The sequence below is a fragment of the Erinaceus europaeus genome, chromosome 3 (assembly GCF_950295315.1).
Source record: "Erinaceus europaeus chromosome 3, mEriEur2.1, whole genome shotgun sequence".
Lineage (NCBI taxonomy): Eukaryota > Metazoa > Chordata > Mammalia > Eulipotyphla > Erinaceidae > Erinaceus > Erinaceus europaeus.
In genome coordinates, this window is record NC_080164.1 from 84,338,449 (window position 1) to 84,357,596 (window position 19,148).

The following is a 19,148-nucleotide window of genomic DNA, read 5'->3' on the forward strand; positions in this document are numbered from 1 at the left end:
ACTGTGGTTGGGTTCACTTGGACTACACTTATCAAGCAAGATAGAATTAGTTGACATTTTATATCATAGTTGGTGGTGTTTTTTTCACTTCTAAAGTGTTATATTAAAAAACCTATTTTAATTAAGAAACACCCAACCTTTTCACTAAAACTAAAGTATGTATATCTGTTGGGATACAAATATGTCAATTAAAAAAGTTAGTGTTTCTTCAGGAAACTTCAAACAATATTTATTACTGGTTTAATATTTTAACTTCTTTTAGGCTTAGCTTTAAGAGCACTTCCCTTTGTCTAGGAAACAGACGTTGAGTGTGGTCCTACTCACATTTTGATACAAATCTGAAATAGTAAAAGCTCACGCCTAACTTCAATTTAATGCTGTTGATGACTTAATTATTCAGGTTAAAGTTCACTCAGAAAACATACATTAGGAGCTGGGGAGATAGCATAATGGTTCTGCGAAAGGCTCATGTCTGAGGCTCTGAGCACTACCATAAGCCAGAACTGAGCAGAGCTTTGGTAAAAATACATATTTTAGTTTTAGTGAAAAGGTTGGGTGTTAACTTTGGTTAAAAACACAAACACAAAAAAAGACTAACAGGAGTTGTGGTTAAGTTTCTGCAGTCCAAAAGGTGAACTCAAGCATAATCCCTAGCAGCATATAAACCAGAGTGATATTCTGATTTACTCTCTCAACACCCCATTAATAAATAAATCTTTTTTAAAAAAGAAAAAAAAAAAAAGACACAGGAATAGAAAACAAAGGGCATTTTCTACAACTACAGCATAGTTTACTGAATTCACAGGAAAGGAAGTGCTGATGAAAATAATGGAAACTAGGGGCTGGGTGGTGGCTCACTCAGTTAAGCACATGTGGTACTATGTATGCACAAGGATACACGCAAGGACTGGGGGGGAGATGGATGGACGGACACGGGTCACTTCACTAGCGGTGAAGCAGGTCTGCAGGTGTCTCTCTCCGTCCTATCAAATGAAAAGAGAGAGATAGAAAGAAAGAAAGAGAGAAAGAAAAAAAGAGACAAAGGAAGGCAGGCAGGCAGGAAGGAAGGAAGGAAGGAAGGAGGTAATGGAAATTTTTAAAGAAAATTAATCCAAGTTAAGTCAAAGAGTAAGATAATTCTCTTTTATAACCAGGTTTCTCTCTCTCTCTCTTTTTTTAAAGCTAGAATACCAGCAATTCTAAGCTTCCCTAAAAGTGAAAACAGCCTTAAATATATTCTGAGGCTGAAGTCAAAGTATAAAACCATTGCAGATTCAACCCAGAAGCACTGGGTCAGGAATGCAATCTCTATTAATTAGGTATCCCAGCTGGGCAGTGGGCTTGCAGCTGTTAACTTGATCAATGACTTACCTAAATGTCATCTCTACTGATTCGCTTATAAATTACCAGCAAGTGAGACTAATGTACAGGTGCTAATTTATTTAAACTGTTCTCTACAGTTCTACATAGCTTTATAAACTGCATCTGGCACCTAATGTTAGCTGTCAGTTGTACTTAGACATGCCTGTCCTAACGACTCTGTTCATTAGAAGTGAGCACAAATTATGAAATATTGTGAAAAATGATACATCAAATGGAATGGGCACAGCAAATCAATTAGAGAAACTGCATACAGCATATTCACACTTAGGAGAATAAAGCATTCCGGTTTCAGAATGAGGTCTATAATACCAATTAAAAAGTAATTGGTAGATTTCAAGAGTGTTATATATCAATTTGCTGGCTTTTTTCCTGAAATTTTATAGCGATGTGGAACTCAACTTTTAATTTCCAAATAAAGTCATCAATAAATCCAAGTGCAGTTCTTTATCATAATAGTTAACACAACTGAAATGTCTCCAACTTCAAACGAGTAACCAACACTGTTGAATTCAAAAAAGGAAAATGTACAAGTACCAGTGGTCCTGAACATTTTTTGGTGTGCTTATAGCATGCTTCTGAGACAAAGCTTTTTACTCTGGTACATGTGGAAGGGTCGAAAGACTCACTAACACTAAACTGACAAGCAGAAAGTGTAGCCCAATGTGTATATATGGTAATAAGACATAGCAACACACTAGTCACTCAGTCAGCTTTCAGTTTGGGGCCACTGTTGAAGGAAACCTCTGTGTCATGCTTTAATTACATGCTTTACGGTCCTCATACACCTGGGCAATAGCTATAACTAACCAAACTATAACTGCTTTCCACTGAGTTTCAACGATTCTGACACAGATTCTTCCGGATAGAACTAAAAAGTACTTTATACACTGTTCAACATGTGGTATCATCTAATAAAGTTATATATATATGAAGTCACCTAGGAGTTGGTTAGCATTGGATAAAATATTGGACTCTCAACCACAATGTCCTAAGTTCAAGCCCTGGCATCATGTGTGCCATCATGATGTTCTGTTTCTCCTTTTTTTTCCCCAATGTTTTTTTTTTTTATTGTTTTTGTTATTGATGTCATTGTTGTTGGATAAGACAGAGAGAAATGGAGAGAGGAGGGGAAGACAGAGGAGAAGTGAAAGACAGACACCTGCAGTCCTGTTTCACCACCTGTGAAGCGACTCCCCTGCAGGTGGAGAGCCGGGGGGCTTGAACCGGGATCCTGGATCCTTAGACCAGTCCCTGAGCTTTGTGCCATCTGCACTTAACCCACTGCGCTACCGCCCAACTCTCTTTCTCCTTTAATAAATGAATCCTAAATGTGGAAGCAATCCAAATGCCCAACAAGAGATGAGTGGCTAGGGAAGTTGTAGCACATATACACAGTGGAATAATAATCAGCTGCTAAAAACGAATAAGTAATCTCCTTAGTCTCATCTTGGATGGAACTTGAAGGAATCATGCATGCTGAGTGAGAAAAGTTAAAAATAGGGGGTGGGGTGGGGTGGGCAGTAGTGCAGCAGGTTAAGCACATATGGCACAAAGCCGAAGGACTGGCGCAAGGATCCCGGTTCCCCACCTGCAGGGGGTTCACTTCACAGGCGGTGAAGCAGGTCTGCAGGTGTGTATCTTTTACTTCCCCTCTCTGTCTTCCCCTTCTGTCTCCATTTCTCTCTGTCCTATCCAACAACAACGACATCAATAACAACAACAGCAACGATGGACAACAAGGGCAACAAATGAGGAAAAAGGGCCTCTAGGAGCAGTGAATTCGAGTGCAGGCACCGAGCCCCAGCAATAACTCTGAAGGCAAAAGAAAAAAAAAAAAAAAAGAGGAAACAGTACCAGATGATGTCACTCACAGGTGGAACTTAAGAAATAAGGGCAGTTTTAGGACAAAATGGGTGGAACTAGAGGTGACTATGCTTAGCAAAATAAGAGATGAAAGACATCTGTCTGGTGGTTTTACTCAGATATGGAATCTAGAGATCTGATACACACGTGTCAACTTGGGGGGAAGAAAGCAAACTGTTTTAAAATCTGAAAGAACTATAGTGGTTATCTGCGGGAGGGTGGTGATACAGAACCTTGGTGGTGGGTATAGTATGCAACTATACACTATAATCTGACAATCATGTGACCTACTATTAATCACAAATAAAAAATTTAAAGTAAAAAATAAAAATATCAATGCCTGAACACCCCCTCTAAATTTCTCTCTGTCATATCAAATAAAGTTAAAAATAATTAAAAAGGAGTTGGGCGGTGGTACAGCAGGTTAAATGCACATGGCGCAAAGTGCAAGGACTGGCGTAAAGATCCCGGTTCGAGCCCCCGGCTCCCCACCTGCAGGGGAGACACTTCACAAGCGGTGAAGCAGGTCTGCAGGTGTCTTACTCTCCCCTTTGTCTTCCCCTCCTCTCTCCATTTCTCTCTGTCCTACCCAACAACAACGGCATCAATAACCACAACTATGTTAAACAACAAAGGCAACAAAAGGGAAAATAAATAAATATTAAAAATTTTTTAAAAAGGGGAGGAAACACAGTAAAACTATACTGCACCAACGCAAAGGACCTTGGGAGAGAGGGTGCGGAACAGAAGGAATGGAGGAATATTTGGGTCCTGGTGAATGACAGTAGAACGGGGCCGGGGTGGGGGCTGGTTGGTAGTGCAGCGGGTTAAGCACACATAGTGAGAAGCTCAAGGACCAGTGCAAAGATCCTCCTGGTTGAGTCCCTGGCTCCCCACCTGAAGCAGGTCTGCAGGTGTCTATCTCTCTCTCCCTCTTCCTTTCTCAATTTCTCTCTGCCCTAGCCAACAACAATAGCAACAACAACAACAACAAGGCAACAAAAAGGGGGAAAAAAAAAAACCAAAACTGGCCACCAGGAGAAGTGGATTCATAGTGCAGGCACTGAGCCCCAGCAAAAGAAAAAAAAAGGGGGCCTAAGCTGGAGGGGAGAGTGTGTTGCAGGCACCTATCACGGGGAGATGAAAACTGCACCCATCTTTCAACAACTATATTATAAACCACTAAGCTGTCCCACCCCATAAAGTGATTTGAAAAGAAAAAAAGAAAAAAGGAAAAAAGCTTATGCAACAGGAATAGAGCCATATAGCATTGACACCTATCTTCAAAATATTTAGTATCTACCTTTCAGTAAGACATCAGACATGCTACTGATTTTAGTGAAGACTTGTTTTTTAAAAAATATTTTATTTATTCCCTTTTGTTGCCCTTATTGTTTTATTGTTGTAGTTATTATTGTTGTTGATGTCATCATCGTTGGACAGAGAAATGAAGAGAGGAGGGGAAGACAGAGAGAGGGAGAGATAGACACCTGCAGACCTGCTTCACCGCTTGTGAAGCGACTCCCCGGCAGGTGGGGAGCCAGGTGCTCGAACCAGGATCCTTATGCCGGTCCTTGTGCTTGGCGCCACGTGTGCTTAACCCACTGCGCTACTGCCCGACTCCCGTGAAGACTTGTTTTATACAAATTTCAGCTATATTTTGGAAGGTTGCTAGCAGCACCATAGTGGATCATTAGAAGAGCTTTTTAATATAACTTGGAAAATTGGGACAAAAATAAGTGTTTTTTTTAACCTGCCCATATGAATTTCTACTTTGCTATTTCATCAACAACAACAAAAATAAAATGTTGGGGGCCAGGTGGTAGCTCAGTGGGTTAAGCGTACATGGCACAAAGCTCAAGGACCGGCATAGGGATCCTGGTTTGAGGTCCCGGCTCCCCACCTGCAGGTGGTTCACCTCACAAGCAGTGAAGCAAGTCTGCAGGTGTCTATCTTTCTCTCCCCCTCTCTTGATTTCTCTCTATCCTATCCAACAATAACAACAAGGGCAAGAAAAAATGGGAAAAATGGCCTCCAGGAGCAGTGGATTCATAGTGCAGGCACTGAGCCCCAAGGATGACCCTGGAGGCAAAATAAATAAATAAATATAAATGTTTCTGTATAGATGAATATCAAGACTGACCAGTAAATATAGCAAGTCAATTTTGGAGAGAAGGAAAGGAAGAATGATTGATTCCAGTGAACATACAATGCTATATCATTTTACTACTAACCTTCCAGATAGTGCATCAATAACTCTAAATAACTCTAAGTAACTCTAGTTCTTGTGACCACAGTGACAAGAAGAAAGAAGAATTATTTTTATTCATAAAATGTTACCCCACATTACTTTTTATTTTACCAAGCCATATCTGCATTATTTTCAAAGGTTTTATTAAATTAAGGGAAAACTGATTTCCTGGGCATAATTTTTGCACTTAAGTTTCACATGCTGCAATGCAGTTGAGGTTACGGGGTGAGACTTCTGCTCATCTCAGCCTTCCTGAATAAAGGTGGAAAGCTAGCGATCAAGGAAAAGGCGCAGGAGCAAGCTGACACAAGCTGATGATTTGTCTTCTGATGGAGGACACAGAGGTCTACATGTCGAGACCGGCGCTTCTCAGTTTCAATTCACATACCTATCAAGTTTAGTTATGTCAGGAGGCTGGAGGCAAATGAGTAGCTAGAGGCAGACACACAGGCACAGACATTGTGACAGGAAAGGCTCTGGCAAGAATCAGTAACAAAGTACTGGCAGGCCCTTCTGCAAAGGGACGAACACACTCTTGAGTTGCAGCCTAATAGCCAGACTAAAATTTCCCGTGCCACCATAAGTCAGAGCTGAGCAGTGCTCTGGTAAAAAAAAAAAAAAAAAAAAAAAAAAGGGAGTCCAGCGGTAGCACAGCAGATTAAGCACAGGTGGCATTAAGTGCAAGGACCAGCGTAAGGATCCCAGTTCGAGCCCCTAGCTCCCCACCTACAGGGGAGTCGCTTCACAAGTGGTCAAGCAGGTCTGCAGGTGTCTATCTTTCTCTCCCCCTCTGTCTTCCCTCCTCTCTCCATCCTATTCAACAATGACAACATCAGTAACAACAACAATAATAACTTGACAATAAAACAAGGGCAACAAAAGGGAATAAATAAATAAATTGTTCAGCTTCTCAGAAGTTTTTTCTGAAATAGATTTGAGATGTCTTAGTTATTTAGCACCTAGAAAAAAATATATGGGGGGAAAAGTTTCTAGAATGTGTGAAAAACACAATAATTTAATCTAAATACAATCACATCTAATTTGCCTATGTGAAAATCATAAAGGAAGTCTAGACTCTTAACTAGGTAACTGAATTAAATTATAGGCCATGTCTACTTTATAGAAATTAAATCTTAGGGCTGGGTGGTGGCGCACCTGGTTGAGTGCATACATCGCAATGTGCAAGGCCCTGGGTTCAAGCCCTGGGTCCCCACCTGCAGGGGTGAAGCTTCACAAGTGGTCAAACAGTGCTGTAGGTGTCTCTTTCCCATTTAATCTCCCCCTCACTTCTCAATTTCTCTGTCTCTATCCAAAAACAAATAAATATTTTTAAAAAATCAGATATTAATGAAAATAAAACAGTCACACAGATGGTGAACAATTTTGATGGGCAGGCAGAGACTCTGTGCTGATTGTCAAGTTCTGATCGGGCAAGGGGGAAAAAAAGCCAAAAATGAACTAATAAAACATTCAAACAATGAACTAAGCACTCTGCATATTTCACTTTAAATACTTACTTTGTAAAAACGTTTTTCTCTCCAGACAGAACTGCAAACCACTAAATGATTGTTTCTCCACATCTAGCGGAGAAGCAATTACAGAAGCCAGACCTTCCACCTTCTGCACCCCCACAATGACACTGGGTCCATACTCCCAGAGGAATAAAGAATAGGGAAGCGGGGCCCGGTAGTAGGGCACCTAGTTGAGTGCACATGTTACAATGTGCAAGGACCCATGTTTGAGTCCCTGGTCCCCACCTCCATGGGGAAAGCTTTGTGAGTGGTAAAGCAGTACTGCAGATGTCTGTCTCTCTTTCCCTATCTATCTACCCTTCCCCTCTTGATTTCTGGCTGGCTGTCTCTATCAAATAAAGATTAAAAAAAGAATAGGGAAGCTTCCAATGGAGGGGTAGGATACAGAACTCTGGTGGTGGGAACTGTATAGAATTGTACCCTTCTTATCCCACAATCTTGTCAATCATTAAGTCAGTAAAAACAGAACTCAAAAAGAAACAGAAAAAAGGAAAAACTGGACAAAAAAATATATACATGGACAGTTATAGAAGTAATAGTCTGTAATCTTGGGAGAACTACTGCAGTTTCCCATGGAAGGAATGGAGACATGGAACTATGGTGGTGGGAAAGTTGGGAAATTATACCACTGTTGTTTATAATTTTATAAGTCAATATTAAATCACTAGTTAAAAAAAAGATACAGAAAAAAATTAAAAAATAAATATATACAAAAAAAAAAAAAAAAAGAAAGAAAAAGAGAGAAAGAAAGAAAGAAAGAAAGAAAGGATAGTCATTTTAGGTGGTCCAGGAGTAGATTATGGCCTTGGACTCTCAAATATCAAGTTCTTAGTTTGGTCCCAATGATGTATGTGTTAAGAGTGATCTCTGATTTCCTTTCTCATTAATAAATAAAATCTTGGGGGGCGGGGAGGAAGAAATTCTTTTAGTTGAGTTAAAACTGTTGGCCTGGGATTTTAAGGACACACCAAAGTACACAATTAGGAAAGGTTTACAAAGAGATGGGAATTTGACTAAAATGCTTAGAATCATAAAAATGATTACAGTGATCTACTTCAAAGCACACATACATGTTAAATATATACAAAAGTGTTTATCTTCAGTTAAAAGATAAAATGCTAGGGTGTATTGCATTTTACTTTTTTAAAAAATTAGAGCAACCATCATATAACCGTTAAATTCCAGTTCTTCTGTTAGTTGTACAGTGATGCCTAGCAAAAAGTACTACTAGTGCTTTTATCAGGAATGCAATAATTCAATAATACCACTAATTCTTCAATCACTTAACATGCCTTCACTTTGAAAACAAAAATACAGTTAATAAAAACACCAGACATAGGTTTATTTGTGGGACAGTCCTTCAACTTGACTTTATTTCCATTTCCATTTGTTTCATCATTTTGTAAGAAAGCTATGTTTGAAACTAAACAACAGGATAATGTTTCCAAGTCAAGAGTAAGCATTCAGTGCCTCCTAAGACCTCAAATCAAGGCAAATATTCACTTGTAGTCAAAATCTAAAGCTCACTATATTTTATAATGCTTCACATACAAAGTAGCATTTCCCGGAAAGCATGGTTTTGATTTGCAAATGTACAGTGGCATGTTTTCCTTATTCTGACAGTTTGATTAAAATTTATACAGAATTCAAGGGCTCAGGCTAAAGGAAAGGGCTTTCACTATCTAAGGCTCTACAGCAATTACTTTCCGACATAGCAGCGATACTTACATCAATGTCTTCTTGGGTGAAAGTTTCTGGATCTTCTCCCATCATGTTGGCTAAGTGTCTCTTTCCTAGGTTGAACTCTTCAATCTGCTTTTTAATAAAATCCATTGTGTAAGCCTCACGTCTTAGAGAAGCAGCATTTTTCTTTTTTGGTACAGCCGAGGTGTGTCTTAGTCTTAATACCTAGTACAAAACATATATGGAAAGACAAGAAAGATGTTTAAACAATGATCTTGTTGGTCACTGTCTCTAAATAAAACAGGATATTCCAACTGCTGTTTTAAAATTTTTAATTATTGTATATAATTGTCGGGATGTTTAAAAAAACAAGGTCAAAGGCTGGTAAAGAATGCCAGAGCCTTCTCTTACCCTCTCTCTGGTGCACACTTCTAAAACATGTATCTCCCCCTCCCCTTTTCTATCCTTGCTTTGTTTCAACAAACATCCGGGGCAGGGGGATGTTGTTAGAAATTGTCCCCCTTCCCAAAACTGGGTTTTTAAAGTCTGTGCTTACAAAAACAATTGGCATTTCAATAAATCTAAAACAAAAGTGTCCAGTATGGACTATGCTACCTCTTTATCTACTATGAACTTCCATATCTGATATTGTTTGGTCAATGTCAGCTAGTTATGATATTTGACGTAAGTGATGAAGTACAGTAAAATGCTACTACTCCCTTAAAAAGAACTGGGTATGTGTGTGCAAAGTAGATATGAAGACAGAAATTAGCAAGTATAACAGAAGTAAAGGGACATGTAATAGGGAATAGTAACCTAAGACTATTGGTACTTTGAGTACTGTGTGCTTTTACAAGCCTCAAAATAAAGAAGGGGAAAAAGCATAATGGTTATGCAAAAGGACAGGCTCCAAAGTTCTAGGTTCAACTCTACCTCACCCCTACCCCAACTCTGTAAGTATAGCTGAGTAGTGCTCTTCTGGTCTCTCTCTCTCATTTTTTTAAAAAAAGGAGGGAGTCCGGCGGTAGCTCAGTGAGTTTTAAGCGCATGTGGTGCAAAGTTCAAGGACGGATGTAAGGATCCTGGTTCAAGCCCCCAGCTCCTCACCTGCAGGGGAATCACTTCACAGGCGGTGAAGCAAGTCTACAGGTGTCTGTCTTTCTCTCCCCGTCTTTCCCTTCTCTCTCCATTTCTCTCTGTCCTATCCAACAACGATGACATCAATAAAAACAACAATAATAACTACAACAATAAAACAAGGGCAACAAAAGGGAATTAAAAAAAAAAGCAAAACAAAATATGTGGAAGGAGAGAATCCCCTATCTTCCAAGTGAATAAAAGAAACACCTTAAAATAGGTTTAACTTCAAACTTTATTCCACAGTCCCTGTATTGAGCTGATAAAGACACTGCTTTACTAAACATCAAGATTCCTTATTGTTAAGTTGGGTTTAGTCTGCTAACTGTGGAAATAAGGGTTCTCACTTTCTTTTACCTTCAGTCATCACATCACATGCAATACTGCTGGTCCTTTTGTTCTTCCACACTGTGAACCCCCACACCCCCAACCCATCATTAATATTTCAGCTTCAGTAAAATGTGTTAAAGGACCAGAAAAATGATTTTAAATAACCAGTCAGATGTATTTAGTAGCTAGGTCTAATAAGAACAAGGCTTCCTGATACTGGCTTTTCTCAAAATCTTAAATCTGTTATCCTGGCCACAACTAAATACTCTTCAGGCATTGCAATTTGAGTAATTCTTTTCTTTCTTTTTCACCCACCCACCAGCGCTAGTTCTTTGACATTCCTTCCCAACCTTTTTGAGATCTGAGATTCAAGTAACTATAGGAAATTTGTCACTACAGATGAATAGAACAAAGAGGACAGCACAGGACAAGCACAATACCCAATTAATAGTAAAAAGCATGCTTTCAAACACTCACAAATCAACATAGCGATAAAACAGCCGGCTCCCTTTTTAATGAGTACTAAAGAATTTAAAAATCCCATCAAACTTCCCTTTTCCTCATGAGTGCACAGAAGAGTCTCTATATTATTAGTCAACAATTAGACTCTGTAATGTGCTTTAGAGATAGCGCCATTATCAGCGAGTAAAGCCAAGGCCAATAGTTGCTGTCTATTTCGCCTGCCCTTTCAACTTGTCTTTAGATCCTGTCCTCACTGCATCTACTCTCCAGCTTCTGCTTTTACTTTTACCAGGTTTGCCTGTTTAATGGCATGTCTTCTTTGAGCAACAGAAGAGGAGGAGAAGATGCTTTTCAACCCCAAGAATGATGGTAAAAGGTATGATTCTGAGGGGGAAAGTAACATTATACAATCAAAGAAATTCTCCTGAACAATGATTGTATTGCTGGTTTTGTCAAATATATGACAAAACATTTCTGTTCATGGTAAAAACAATCTACTTGTAACAGAGTCAAACCCCAATAATGACCAATCACACTGTCCTCAGAGAAATGAGTCTGTAGGTGAATATGGCCCAGACACTACACTAGTGGACTTCAGACAAAGACCAAGATTAAAGAAGAAAACAATGAGCTCAGTTTGGTGCATAAGTTTGAGAAGTGTTAAAATGGCTCTAGGCACACTCACAGGAGAGCTGAGTTAAAGATACAGTAGGTCTGTCAACAATCGGAAAGGTAGGTACTGGTGTTCCTCATTCTTTTTACAATTAGAAAAGGCAGGCACTATGTAAAGAAACAGAATAGCTCTTGAGGGCCAGTGAAATAGCTCACGTGGATAGTGCACTGCTTGGCCATGTGTGCATCCCAGGTTCAAACCTGGGCCCCATGGCATAGAAGAAAGCTTCAGGGGGCCAGGCATTAGCACAGCGGGTTAAGCACACATGGCATGAGGGTCAAGGACCAGCTTAAGGATCCCGGTTCGAGCCCCCGGCTCCCCACCTGCAGGGGGGTCGCTTCACAGGTGGTGAAGCAGGTCTGCAGGTGTCTATCTTTCTCTCTCCCTCTCTGTCTTCACCTCCTCTTCAATTTCTCTGTCCTATCCAACAATGACAGAAATAACAACAGTAACGATAAACAAGAGAAACAAAAGGGAAAAAGTAGCCTCCAGAAACAGTGGATTCATAGTGCAGGCACCAAGCCCCAGCAATAACCCTAGAGGCAAAAAAAACAAAGAGAAAAGAAAAAAACAAAGCTTTAGTACTGGGGCCTTCAGAGGTAGAACAGCTGAAAAGGTTAGGCTACTTATATTGTTTATAAAATTTATTTTATTTCTAAGATAAACAGGAAGAGAGAAGGGGGAGAAAGATGGGAGAAAAAGGGAGAAAGGGCTGAGAGAGGTGTCAGAGAGGTATTCTGGCATCTGTGGTGCTGGAAATAAAACTTAGGACTGTATTCTTGGAAGATCACTATGCCACCTCTCAGGAAACTAGCCGACTTATATATTTTTAAATTTTATTTTTAATTAATTAATTTTAATCAGAGCACTGCACAGCTCTAGCTTAAGGTAGTGAGGGCAATTGAACCTGGGACTTTGGAGCCTGGAGCATGAAAGTTCTTTTTGCATAACTACTATGGTATCTCCACCACCCACCCACCCAACTTGTTTGTTTTTTAGATTACTTTCACCTTTTTGTCACTGGGGTTGGGGGGAAGGGGCTTGGGAAAGGTAATGGTTTGTAGTACAGTTGTTGACACATAAATACAATTTTTCATCTCCTCATGATAGGTGTCTGCAAAATACTCTCATCCCAACTTATGTTTTTTCCATCAATCATCACACACCAGAATCCTCCAGATTCTCGCCCTGCCCCACCAACCCCATACCCCAGAGTCCTTAGTTTGGGTGCAGGATAGACTACTTTTATCTTACAGTTACTACTTTGCGGAAAAAGGACATGAGATGGTCTGCAAAGCTTAAGGGGGTGATTATTTTGATACACGAAATAATTCCTATGCAAAGATCAATGAAGGGAACGGAAGACAGGCTTACACAGCAGAGCACATATCTTACCATGCAAGGGGCCACAGGTTCAAACTCTGGCACCACATAGTAGTACTATTGTACTGTGGGAAGCTGTACACACGTTGATGTCTGTGACAATTTTTCTGCCATTTATCTTTTTTTTTAAAAAAAAAATTATTATCTTTATTTATTTATTGGATTTCTAGTCAGAAATCGAGTGGAAGGGAGAGACAGAGAGGGAGAGAGACAAAAAGACACCCGCAACCCTGCTTTACCACTCACAAAGCTTTCCCCTTGCAGGTGGGGATGGAGGTTTGAACCTGGGTCCTTGTGCATTGCAACACGAGCGCTCAACCAGGTGTGCCACCGCCTGGCCCCCTCCTATTTTTCATTCCCTCTTTTTTTTCCCTGTGTTTTAGTGGTATATTCAGCACAATGTTTCAGGAGCATGCTCTCTTAAAAACAGCTGGCTCCCTGTCGGGCTGGAGCACTGTGGGTTAAGCACAGGTGGTATAAAGCACAAGGACCGGCCTAAAGATCCTGGTTCGAGCCCTGGCTCCCCACCTGCATAAGAGGTGATGCAGGTCTGCAGATGTCTATCTTTCTCTCTCCCTCTGTCTTCTCTCTCCTCTCTCCATTTCTCTCTGTCTTATCCAACAATGATGACAACAATAATAACCACAACAATAAAACAACAAGGGCAACAAAAGGGAATAAATAAATAAAACAAATATTAAAAAAACAAAAAACTGAAGGCTCCCTTTAGCATTATCAAGTGTTTCACTCCCGTGGCATGCTTTTAGCTTGATTTTAGTTTTGTTGGATCACAGTATTTATACCCTTTCAACTTCACGTTTATATTTCCCTGGAATATTACTGCTTGTAGATTTTACTTACATTTTGGGTCACTTTAGGTTTTCATATGTACTCCCCCCCCCCCGCTATGACCCACTCTAAGAGTTTCTAAGAGTTTTATTGCAAAAGGCTATCCCACTTAAAGGAGCTTTAGCAAATACAATAATTCTTCCTTAAATGGACAAGGAAACAAGGTTGTAACTTCATATGTTTTTTTCATATGTGTCTCCTTCCTGTTTTCTCTTTTACTCGATGGTCTGTAACCTTTTTCTTTTTCCTTTTTTAATGTTTATTCCCTTTTGTTGTCCTTGTTGTTTTAGTTATTATTGTTATTGACATGATTGTTGTTGGGACAGAACAGAGAAATGGAGAGAGATGGGGAAGACAGAGAAGGGGAGAGAAAGACTCCTGCAGACCTGCTTCACCGCTTGTGAAGCAAAGCCCCTGCAGGTGGCTCGAACTGGGATCCTTACACGGGTCCTTGTGCTTTGCGCGCCACCTGTGCTTAACCTGCTGCTACCACCCGACTCCCCTTTTTGATTTTTTAATCTGGGAATTTTACAGTATGCAGTCTACTTTTATTTTGCTAGTAACTATACTTCTAAACATTTTATTAAATTTTTAAGTGTATTTCTTCTATGAATCTGAGAAATGAAACATTCAGTTAATTCAACCTTACTTTTCTCCAATCATAGTAACTGCTGTTTTGTCTTCCACATATCAGCTTCCCTTAGTGTTACAGCTTCTCTCTTTTTTACTGCATTGTTTGACTTTTTTTTTTTTTTGCTTCCAAGGTTATTGCTAGGGCTTGGTTCCTGCACTACGAATCCACTGCCACTGGGGGCTATTTTTTCCCTTTTGCTGCCCTTGTTGTTTATCGTTGTTGGTGCTGTTGTTTACTGTTATCGTTGCTGTTGGATAGGACAGACAGAAATTGAAAGAGGAGGGGAAGACAGAGAGGGGAAGAGAAAGATACACCTGCAGACCTACTTCACTGCTTGTAAAGTGACCCCCCCCCCCCGTAGGTGGGGCGCTGGGGCTCCAACAGGATCCTTACCCCGGTCCTTGCACTTCTTGTCATGTGCACTTAACCTACTGTACTACCTACCACCCGACCCCCTTATGTTTGATTTTTAAGTAAAGATTTATTTTTTTTTAATTTATGATTTTATTTTTTTATATTTTGTCAGAGCACCAATAAGCTCTGGTTTATGGTGGTGTGGTGGATTGAACCTGGTACTATGGAAACTCAGGCATGAGTCTCTTAGCATGATCATTATGCTATCTCCTTTCTTAAAAATTTATTTATTTATTTATTTATTTATCTGAGAGAGAGAGAGAGAGAGAGAGAGAGAGAGAGAGAGAGATGGAAAGAGAGCACCAGCCAGCCAGCCACAGTATCACTCTGACAGGGGTCAAACTATAGACCTTATGTTTACAAATCCAACACTTTATCCACATGCTATGTAACCTCCCAGGTTGTCTGCATGATTTCAAGATCTTTACTCGTTTGTTTCTTTTTTTCCTGTAGTGTCAATAACGTTTACTGTAGCCTGTCTGAATGCCAGGGAGGGGACTCACTGGACAGAGCCTTGGACTCTCCAGCAGATCCCAAGTTTGATCCTGGCCTTGCATACACCAGAGTGGTGCTCTTTCTGGTTCTATCTCCTCTACTATAAATAAATCAATAAATCAGTAGGTCTTGGACTGGGATAACAGCATAATGCAAATACACATTCATCCCTGAGGTCCCAGAGATTCCTGGTTCAATTTCCCAACCACTACCATATGATATGGCTGTGCAGTGGGTCTGGTTAAAAAAAAAAAAATGATGATGATAAAGTAAAATACTAAGAAATCTTTAAAATTATTTACATTCAAAGAAGTCCACTATTCATTTGTATAATCCATTAGGTAAGATGAGGCTGGGTGCAAAACCACCAGATGCCTAGCCAGAAAGAGCAGGACTTTCTAGACAAAATCTATTCTGCCACCATGAAATAGAATTCCTAGCTGAGAACCCAAGACAGAATGTGCCTTTTAGGGAATACTACAGATGGCTTTTAGGGAATACTACAGATGCAATGTGACAGATCTGCTTCTTTTTCCAAACAGCCAGTGGGTCAGAGAACTGCAATTTCAGTCAAGCAGGTTGCCAAAGATAATCTGACAGACCTGTGATGAACCAGAGCTGGCCAAATGCCAGCATTACCCCTGGTTTGGAGGGTATTGAGAGAGTATCAGGGAGTTTCCTTTTATTTCATTGAATAAAATGGAACTAACTTGAGTAGAAAGGCAAAAACAAAAACAAACAAACTCTAAGGAAAAGGAAAACTAAACACTGAAGTCAGATTAGAAAACTGTTATTTAGAAAGAATCAATTTAAGGGTTAAAAAAAAAGTACTACAGTAACCTTTCTGAACAGATTTATACTCTTGTCAGCTGGACATCTTTAAAGTAGTTTTGCTCTGCCTAAGCAAAAAAAAAAAAAAAAAAAAATTCTAGAAGCCTAATAAGGGTCCTCAGGACTATGCTTGAAGTAGACAGGCTCCAAGGCATCTCCGACAGTTAGAATACAGTCAGTCTAATTACTCATGGTATTGTCAATGCATTCCTAAAGTGGCTACTAAGATTAACATAATATTGGGGCTAAAGAGGTGGCTAAATGGTAAAGCATGTCTTGTCTGCATGAGGCCCTAAAGTTGGTCAGTAGCACCTTATAGTAAGTAGAAGGAATCATGCTATGTGAAGTCAAACAGAAAAGGGACAAAAACCAGTGAGCTCACTTCTAAGGGTGAAATCTTAATAATCCATGGTTTATTTCAGCAGAGTCAAGGACTCAAAAGAGGGGAGGGGTAGAGAAGGGGGCTGAAAGAGCCTGGAGAGGCCACTGCCCTGTGGTGGAGGGAAACTGCAATCTGGTGGCGGGTGAGGTGTGCTGACACTAATTTAGGGATGATATGAGACTGTACCTTTGTGACAACAGTCTTGTAAAACATTTCTTCAATACCATGCTCAAGGACCCAGGTTTGAGCCCCAGCTCACTAGCTGCAGGAGGGAGCTTCACGAGTGGTGAAGCAGGTCTGCAGGTGTCTCTCTCCTTCCCCACCCCCATCTCTCTCAATTTTTCTCTGTCCTGTTAAAATAAATAATAGGGAGTCGGGTGGTAGCACAGCAGGTCAAGCGCACATGGCACAAAGCACAAGGACCAGTGTGAGGATCCCGGTTCGAGCCCCTGGCTCCCCACCTGCAGAGGAGTCGCTTCACAAGCGGTGATGCAGGTCTACATGTGTCTATCTTCTCTCCCCCTGTCTTCCCCTCCTCTCTCCATTTCTCTCCAACAACAATGACACCAATAACAACAACAACTACAACAATAAAAAAACAAGGGCAACAAAAGGAAAAATAAGTAACATAAAATAAAATAAAATAAAAACAATCTTCGTGGTCCGGGAGGTGGCGCAATGCATAAAACACTGGATTCTCAAGCATGAGGTCCCAAGTTCAATCCCCAGTAGCACATGTACCAGAGTGATATCTGGTTCTTTCTCTCTCTCCTCCTATCTTTCTCATTAATAAATAAATAAAATCTTTAAAAAAAAGAATCCTGTGTTATTTTAAAAAATAAATAATAAAAAATATAAAATACGGTGGGGGTACATAGCATAATAGTTACACAAAGTGACTCTCATGCCTGAAGCTCCAAAGTCCCAGGTTTAATCCCTAGCATCATCGTAAGCCAGAGCCACAATAACCTTGGGTCCATACTCCCAGAGGGATAAAGAGTAAGAAAGCTATCAGGGGAGGGGATGGGATACAGAGATCTGGTGGTGGGAACTGTGTGGAGTTGTACCCCTCTTATTCTATGGTTTTGTTAATGTCTCCTTTTTTAAATAAATAAAAAGAAATAGAAAGAAGAAGAAAGAAACTAAGAGACTTAACATACTTGCCAAGTTAAATAAAACACGCGAGCCTTGCTGGAATCTGATGAAAACCAACCAACCATAAAATGTTAACTGTTGGACAATTAGGAAAATGAGCAATCCCCACCGTTGACTGTAGGTTAGAATACTTAATGACACATTAAAAAGGACAGTAACAACAAACATTGGAGAGAATGCTGGGAGAAAAGAGACACTTCTGCACTGCTGGCAGAAATGTAGACTGGTTCAAGCCTTGTGGAAATCATGAAATATTTCTCAGAACACTAGAAATGGACCTCCCCTTTTACCCAGCAATTTCTCTCCTAGGGATTTACTCAAATGAAACAAAAACACCCATCAGAAGAGATCTATGTACATCTATGCTCATAGCAGCATAATTTGTAGTAGCCAAAAACTTGAAAGCAACCCAGAAGCCCAATGTCAGATAAGTGGTTAAATACTACTCAGCTGTTAAGTCAGATGAAGTCATCTCCTTTGCATCATCTTAGATGGACCGTGAAGACATTATGTCTAAGCCAAAAAGAGGAAGGCAAATACTGAATGATCTCACTTATAGCTGGAAATTAAGAAATAGGGGCAGAGAGGGAAAACACAAAGTAAAACCTGGACTTGGAGTGGCCAGGGAGATAGCATAATTGTTATGCAAAGACTTCCATCTGAGGCTCCAAAGTTTCAGGTTAACTATTTATTCCACACCACCCTAAACCACAGTTGAGCAGTGGTAAAAAACAAACAAACTACAAAAATGCTTACTTCTAAGATGACAGGTTCCAAAAAGACTCAGGCATCTCTGAAGTCCCATGTGGTAAGCTGCCCCACACATGAGATCTGAGGGTGGTTTTCCCAGCGGCGTGCGAGGATGGGGGTGTATCCTAGCCACACTGAGTGAGCTAGGAACTGGATTTCCACCCTCCCTCCCCCCCACTTAGAGATGGTCTTAGCCACAGCCAACACCTGAACTGTGGCCTTGTGGAGGACCCTGAGCAGGCAGGCAGGTGGTCTAGCTAAGCTGTGCCTGGGATCCTGATCTGCAGAAACTGCAGAAACTGCAGTAACAGCGGATGCCGTTTTCAGCTGCTTAACATTAGGGGTGATGCGTTGTGCAGCAATAAACAACTAATTCATTCATCACGCTAATCACAACAACAGAGCACAGTGCCGCAAAGTTTACTTATCCTGTTTTAGAAAGAAGTGCAAAGGGTGGTGGTAGCATCCACTATCACATCACATTTTGTCTAAATAAGCAATCTGTAAACGGATACCCAAGGGAAAAAAAAAAGCAAACTTTAACCTACTGTAGTATTTCTATAATTAAAACAAAGAGGAACACACTAATTTTCTTTATTCTTACAAGGACAAGATGAGATCTCAAAGGGAAAAAAGAAAAATTCCTCCTACCAAAGGGATTTTCTATTCCACTGGCAAGAAAGTAGATTATTATTATTTTTTAAATAAGATTGCTTTATTGGGGAAGTCCTGATGTACAAGACTGCTGTGGTCAGAGTACAGATTCGTATCTTGCAGAGGAAGTGTCAGCATACCTTGGCCACCGCCAAACTGTCATCTCCCTCTACCACAGGACACTGGGTCCTCAAATACTGGGCCCTCAGAGCCCTTTTTACTCCCTCCCTCCTTTAGAGTCATTGGGTTTGGTACAATAGGCCACAGTTCATTAAAACTGCACTCTT

At 40.3% G+C, this 19,148-nt stretch overlaps 1 protein-coding gene and 1 non-coding gene across 2 annotated transcripts in view; one reads left to right on the forward strand and one right to left on the reverse strand.

Moving 5' to 3' along the window:
- Nucleotides 1-19,148, reverse strand: part of MRPS9 (mitochondrial ribosomal protein S9) — a 69,302-nt gene that overhangs the window by 43,708 nt on the left and 6,446 nt on the right. The window contains exon 2 of the mRNA XM_007531943.3: nucleotides 8,758-8,937. Coding sequence (XP_007532005.1) covers nucleotides 8,758-8,937 — 180 coding nt within the window. The remainder of the gene's footprint in view (nucleotides 1-8,757; nucleotides 8,938-19,148) is intronic.
- LOC132537932 (small nucleolar RNA SNORD43) lies at nucleotides 6,863-6,926 on the forward strand. The gene has a single exon (XR_009549337.1). It is a non-coding gene; the product is annotated as a small nucleolar RNA SNORD43 (small nucleolar RNA).